At 44.8% G+C, this 7,500-nt stretch overlaps 1 protein-coding gene across 1 annotated transcript in view; it reads right to left on the reverse strand.

The window, feature by feature from the left end:
- The window catches only part of LOC143275807 (uncharacterized), a 38,565-nt gene that overhangs the window by 11,204 nt on the left and 19,861 nt on the right, over nucleotides 1-7,500 (reverse strand). Inside the window, exons 4-6 of the mRNA XM_076580085.1 lie at nucleotides 7,150-7,251; nucleotides 3,651-3,830; nucleotides 2,225-2,382 (exon numbers count right to left, since the gene is read on the reverse strand). Coding sequence (XP_076436200.1) covers nucleotides 2,225-2,382; nucleotides 3,651-3,830; nucleotides 7,150-7,251 — 440 coding nt within the window. The remainder of the gene's footprint in view (nucleotides 1-2,224; nucleotides 2,383-3,650; nucleotides 3,831-7,149; nucleotides 7,252-7,500) is intronic.

The following is a 7,500-nucleotide window of genomic DNA, read 5'->3' on the forward strand; positions in this document are numbered from 1 at the left end:
TCTTGTTATTTGTTTGTTTGTTTTGTTTTATCAATGTCCCCATCGCACATACTGGTGACTGTAGACATTGTGTTAATCAAGATAATGATTGTTCACATTTTAATGTCATTGTTTAAAAGGTAGGAGATAACGGAAGGGGGTGAATCTGCGAGGAGGATAGGAGGAGGAGGAATTTGGGGGGCCAGGCTGGGGGGGGAGGTTAATCAACGTCCCCGTCGTACATACTGGTGGTGGTTATTATAGACATTGTGTTAATTAAGGCAATGATTTTCACATTTGAAGGTCATTGTTTAAAAAGAATCTGCGAGGAGGAGGGTGATTTTTGTTTGTTTGTTTGTTTTGTTTGTCTTGTTTAATCATTGTCCCCGTGAGTGGGGTGTGGGGAGGGGGGTATCATCTCAGGTTCAAGAAATGGTTCTCTCCCTTTGGAGAGGATTCAAATTGGTCCACAAGCTGCTGGGTCGGAAGGGTTCATACCTACACCACCACACACCCCCCCTCTCCCCCAACACTCCTCCAACTCCCTCCAAGCCGCCTTTCATCTCCGCAGCCCCCCCCCCTCTCCCGCCCCACACCCTCCCGCCCCCCACCCTCACCCACCCATCCATTCACACACCACTACCACCTTCACCACTCATTCTCCTCCACCCCACCACCCGCCCCACCCACCTCTCACACCACCCCAGGTCCCAAGAAGACTCCCCCTCCCACACACACACACACACACACACACAAACACACCCCCCTAAACACACACACACAATAAATAAATAGATGAATGAATTGATCCCCCACCCACCAACACACACCCTAAACACACACACACACACACACACACACACAACTTAACATTTGAAGGTCATTGTTTAAAAAGAATCTGCGAGGAGGAGGGTGATTTTTGTTTGTTTGTTTGTTTTGTTTGTCTTGTTTAATCATTGTCCCCGTCGCACATACTGGTGACTGTAGACATTGTGTTAATCAAGGTAATGATTTTTCACAGTTTAATGTCATTGTTTAAAAGGTAGGAGAGAACGGAAGGGCGTGAATCTGCGAGGAGGATAGGAGGAGGAATTTGGGCGGCCGGGGGGGGGGGGGGTGGTTAATCGGTTAATCAACGTCCCCGTCGTACATACTGGTGGATGGTGATTGTAGACATTGTGTTAATCAAGGTAAATGATTTTCACACTTGAAACCTGACCACAGGTGAACACTGGATCAGACTGAAGCCTCAATGCCTCAACCCACTCGGCCACGACGCCCCCAAAAGGTTTCAGTTTCACTTTCACTTTCACTTTCACTTTCTCAAGGAGGCTGTCACTTCGTTCGGACAAATCCATATACGCTAAACCACATCTGCTAGGCAGATGCCATCACCAGCAGCATAACACTACGTGTTTTGTTTTTCAGGCCTTGAGTGCATGCCTATATATATATCTGTTTACCTATCAGTGTGGAGTGGGGTGTGGGGGTGAGTGGGGTGTGGGGAGGGGGGTATCATCTCAGGTTCAAGAAATGGTTCTCTCCCTTTGGAGAGGATTCAAATTGGTCCACAAGCTGCTGGGTCGGAAGGGTTCATACCGCATCCCCACCCCCACCCCCCAACGCCCCCCCTCTCCCCCAACACCCCTCCAACTCCCTCCAAGCCGCCTTTCATCTCCGCAGCCCCCTCCCCCCTCTCCCGCCCCCCACCCTCACCCAGCCATCCATTCACACACCACTACCACCACCATCACTCATTCTCCTCCACCCCCACCGCCCGCCCCACCCACCTCTCACACCACCCCAGGTCCCAAGAAGACTCCCCCTCACACACACACACACACACACACCCTAAACACACACACACAATAAATAAATAGATGAATGAAGTGATTCCCCCACACACACACCCTAAACACACACACACATACACAAACACACACACAACTTAACAAATGAATTAATGAACTGACCCCCCCCCCCCCCCCCCCCCCCCCCCCCCCCCCCCCCCCACCCCCACACACACACACACACACGCTTACGCAGCAAATCCTCACCTGTAAAAGCACTTATTTGGCTGCTCCCGTACCAAATGTGAACCCGGCGGTTTGTGTGTGTGTGTGTGTGTGTGTGTTGTTTGTTTGTTTCAGTTGTTTTTGTTTGCAATGACAACAGCTGCCGCTTTATCCTCTGGTCCAGAATGCCACACACACACACGCACACACACACACAGGCAAACCCTCACCTGCAAAAGCACTCGCTTGGCCGCTCCCCTACCAAATCGGAACCCGGCGTTTTTATGAAAACAGCTGCCGCTATTTTTCCCTGTGGTCCAGAATGCAATGGGCTCTGAGCATCCCTCAGGGGACACCGGACAGACCGTGGCTTCCTTGGACACTTCCACTGAACGTGAAAAGAAAAGAACAAAGAAAGAAAAAGAAAACGAGAAAAAAAAGATTATTGTGATGTGTAATGTGTCCAGCTTGTGTTGAAACGTGTGTGTGTGTATGCGTGTGTGTGTGTGCGCGTGTGTGTATACGTGTGTGTGTGTATGTGTGCGCGTGTGTCTGTATGCGTGCATACACAAATATATATACACATATATATATATATATATATATATATATATATATATATATATATACACACATATACATATATACAAATACACAATTAATAAAATAAAGACAATGATAATCTATATATTTCAGGACACTTGGTTCCCGTACAATTTTAATCCCAAACTTATATATATATATATATATATATATATATATATATATATAAAATTTAATTTCAGGACACCTGATTCCCATAGAATTTCAAATCAAAACATATATATATATATATAATGGAAGATCATCTTCTTTTTCTTGAAATTGCTAAATCCATGTTCACAGACGCAGTGGTGTTTTCTCTTTAATGCGATCGTTTGTTTTTTTTTTTGTGTGTGTGTTTTTCTTTGATTTGTTATTTTCTAAATGTGTTTTCCCATCAGACGATTCGACCTACACCCTTCCATCCCACACTGTAATACTCATTCATGCGAGGTGAAGACCAGATTGATGCCGGACAGTTTGTCTGGCATCATGAGTCATTGCACATATCTTAGAATAAATAAATAAATAAATAAATAGATAAATAAGATAAAGAACGATAACAAACGATAAGCAGGATGGAATTACTTCCCTTCTATACAGGCCGCCTGATATCACGAATTTAATCCCCCACCCCCCACCCCCCCCCCCCCCCCCCCCCCCCCACCCCAAACACACACACACACACACACACACACACACACACACACACACACACACACAGAGTAACAGTTTAGAAGATGAGATTCACCTTTTAGACAATTGTGTAAAGTACAATACTTACAGACACAGATTCCTAATCGATATATGTCGTCCAAATGCAAAGCCTAATGAATTGTTCCTTCTAACAGAAATACAGCCAAGGCTGGCGAAATTTGTTCCTGAATGTTTCTCTTCTTAATATGCTCATGTTTATGTTTCATTGTGTCTTATAAACTTTAAGGTTTTATGACAATAAAAAGTATTCTATTCTATTCTATTCTATTCACACAACGCAATACACGCCCAGAATATGACGTCATTTTTTTTAGTTTTTAGCTCAGTTTTTGGTATCGACGTGTTACGTCATTATACCTGTGTCGTCACACGCGTAAGCGACCATACGAAGCACAGCATCGGAATTGTCGATAATGGGCTCCGAAGCGATGATGTGATAAGGCTGATCACTGGGTACATCGAACACAGAACACCTGCGAACAGTGTCCCCTGTTGGCACCTGTGTTCTTGGGAATCGAAGTTCCAGACTGCTCACATCTGAAAGAAGGAGAGAAAAAAAAGTGTAAGTGCCAGCCCCTTAGGCATCTCATACAAAGACCGCATCACGAATGAAGAAGTCAAGAGACGCATCCGCAATGAAATCGGGCCCTATACTGACCTTCAAACACTCGCCAGACAACGAAAACTGAAGTGGTTTGGTCATGTCACACGCTCCTCTGGTCTTGCTAAAACAATCTTACAAGGCACAGTGAGGGGAGGAAGAAGAAGAGGCAGACAAAGGAAGAGATGGGAGGACTAACATTCGAGAGTGGACAGGCATGGAGCTGAGAGACACCCTGAGAGCGGCCGAGAGACGCGAGGACTGGAGAAAGGTGGTTGACAAAGCTTCGAAGGCGCCCCAAAGGATCCGGAATCTGAGGGATCGGTGACGGTGACGGTGAAGTGCCAGCCCCACTCAGACAAAGAAGGAAACATTCCAGCCAGCTCAACCAGATCCGGTGTAAAACCCAATGCAGGCAATATTCCTTCTTCCCCAGAACGATACGTGACTGGAACAACCTGCCTGAAACAGCTATAGCAGCAGACACCTTGGACACCTTTAAGTCTAGGGTGCCCCCCAGTCAGTAGTTAATTAGATAATAGGCCCCTTACACCCCCCCCTTCCCCTCCCTCCTCCCCCCCATCCCCACTCTTACCCCAATACTTTTGGTTTTTGACTCACTTGTGTAAACAAAGTGAGTCTATGTTTTAACCCGGTGTTCGGTTGTCTCTCTCTCTCTGTGTGTGTGTGTGTGTGTGTGTGTGTGTGTGTGTGTGTGTGTGGTAAACTTTAACATTGACATTTTCTCTGCAAATACTTTGTCAGTTGACACCAAATTAGGCATAAAAATAGGAAAAATTCAGTTCTTTCCAGTCATCTTGTTTAAAACAATATTGTACCTCTGGGATGGGCACACAAAAAAAAAGAAAAAAGAAAGAAGCCTAATTATATGCAAACTGCATTTACTGTTATATTTATATTTTTTGTATTCTCTAAACTTGGCACTTTGATCTCATATTCTGACCCAACAACAAGAGCAGTCATTATTATCATTTTCTGTTCAAACAGGAACTTCTTTTGCTAAGCATGGAAGTTTTATTTATTTTGCAAACGTTTTGGTGCAGATAGTAAAAAAGGGAAATTACTCTGTAATTAATGCTAGGGGACTTAATTTGCTTTAAACTGATCTTTCTCATCTTAAACATTACATTTTGAAATTATACTCAATACATAAAAAGCTTGGATTTTTTTTAAAAAGTGTATCACAAGTGAGTCTTGAAGGCCTTGCCTCTCTTCTTTAAATTTATTTTGGGGGAGAGTTGAGTGTGCTGTGGGCTTAAATGGGGAGACTGGGACCACACAGTCGAGTGTCATCCACTTCAAGGATGCGTCTTTGGGTGTGTTGCTCTAATTACCTGACCAACACTGCAAGTGTCTGTATCTCTCGGGCCTGGTTAACGCATGCATATCATTATGACAGGAAGCGTAGAGTACTGCCTTGTCACGCAGTCCCAAACCAAAATGGACCTCCATAGCAACATCGTCATCATCATCGTCATCTTCCTCCTCCTTCATCGCCATCAATATAAAACAAAATAGTCTCAAAGTCTGTGGCCTTTCATGCCCTGCTCTCATGGTGACCTCAGTTTCGATACCCCTCCACTTCCGTGCTTGGGGTGAGTCCTGTCAATGTCGTCAGTGTCGGCAGATTCATGGGTGGCTGTTGTTTGAGGGACGTGGTGGCGGTCTCCACTCTGGGAAGGACGCTCACTCAGTCTCGCTCCGCGACTAAGCCATTATTGTCGTTAGTAGGGGGCTTAGTAGGTGGTGTCCTAAGTACGTTAAAACAGAACAGGCACCACTGAACACCACCGAAGTGACTCAGCAGCAGTGCAGGGTCTCCTCTGGTGTGTGGCCTCCTGGGGACCTAACATCGATGGTTCCCTGTGGACTGCCGATGCTGGAACTGCGACGGACGAACCCGGGTGTGGCCGTGTATGGGGGAATCTAAATGAGCGGCGTGGGAGTAATGCCACTGAAACGGTGCAGATGATGGGGCAGCAAAAAAAAAAAATATATATTTTGGGGGCGATCAGCAAGGGACCGGCTAGCTCGGAAGGGCGAAAAGTGAAGTGATAGTTGCCTGCCGGAGAACCCACTTAGAGTAGGACTAGGTTTTCATCCTCACTAATAGGTCTGTCGCTTTCTATAGTTTGTTTTTCTTTCATCGCAACCCAACAAAAACGGCGTAAAAATCAAATTGATGATTGTGACCGTCAACGCAGTGAAAGTGAAAGAAAAAAAAGAGTGTAATGACTGCACTGTGACGACGGTCTCATATCGTAGGGGAAGAGCAACCCGAATTTTACACAACAGATATAAGTTGCGACAAAGATCAACACAATACAATGCAATACAAAAAAGTACGGTGCCGTGCAGTGCCACGTAATGCAATGCAATGCAATACAATACGTACAATACAATGTAGCGCACGTAAAAGAACCCACGGCAAAAAAATGTTGTTTTTTTGTTTTTGTTTTTGTTTTTTTTGTTCCTGGCAAAATTCTGTAGAAAAATCCACTTCATTAGGAAAAACAAATAAAACTGCACGCAGGAAGAAAAAAAAAAGGGGGGGGCGGGGGGGTCGCGCTGTGGTGTAGCGACGCGCTCTCCCTGGGGAGAGCAGCCCGAATTTCACACAGAGAAATCTGTTGTGATAAAAAGAAATACAAATGCAAATGCAAATACTTTCTGTCGCTGTTATCTACCTTTCATGTCGATCTTTACATTTGATAACTGACAATGTGTATTACCATCTACTTTTCTGTCAGCCTTTACATTTGATAACTGACAATGTGTATTACCATCTTCTTTTCTGTCAGCCTTTACATTTGATAACTGACAATATGTATTACCATCTTCTTTTCTGTCAGCCTTTACATTTGATAACTGACAATGTGTATTACCATCTACTTTTCTGTCGACATTCACATCTTATAACTAACAGTGTATGTTTCTAATTGATCTTTTCTGTCTTTTGGTATCTGTCTTTTTCTGTCAACATTCACATCTTATAACTAACAGTGTACGTTGTTATCTAGTTCTTCTGTCTTTTTTTATATATCGTTTATGTCTTTTGTTATCTGTCGTTTATGTCGACAGATAACAAACAATCAACATTATAATTATGATTGACAGTGTCTGTGAGCACTCTTGACGTACTACACTCTCTCCCTTACCCCCACTCCACCCATCACTCCCCTCCTCTCTCCCCCCTCCCCCCCCCCCCCCGCCCCCCACCCCCCGCCCGCTTACCTTGCTCACGGATGGAATCGCATTTGAAGTCCTTGGCGTCATCACAGTTTAACCAGGCGTTCTTGGACGCGCATCTTGTCGAGTTCCACGGATCACAGATTCCTGGATTACCCCCCCAAAAAACGTGCTCATTACTCGATTGAATGAATCAATCAATCAGTGATTGATTGATTGAGGAACATGCTTATGTTCTCTCTCTCTCTCTCTCTCTCTCTCTCTCTCTCTACTCTCTTTCTCTCTACCCCTACCCCCTTCTCTCTCTCTCTCCTCTCTCTCCTCTCACTCTCTCTTTCTACCCAACCCCCTTCTCTTTCTCTCTCTCCTCCCTCTCTCTCTCCTCTCACTCTCTCT

This window comes from Babylonia areolata, chromosome 31 (assembly GCF_041734735.1).
Source record: "Babylonia areolata isolate BAREFJ2019XMU chromosome 31, ASM4173473v1, whole genome shotgun sequence".
Lineage (NCBI taxonomy): Eukaryota > Metazoa > Mollusca > Gastropoda > Neogastropoda > Buccinidae > Babylonia > Babylonia areolata.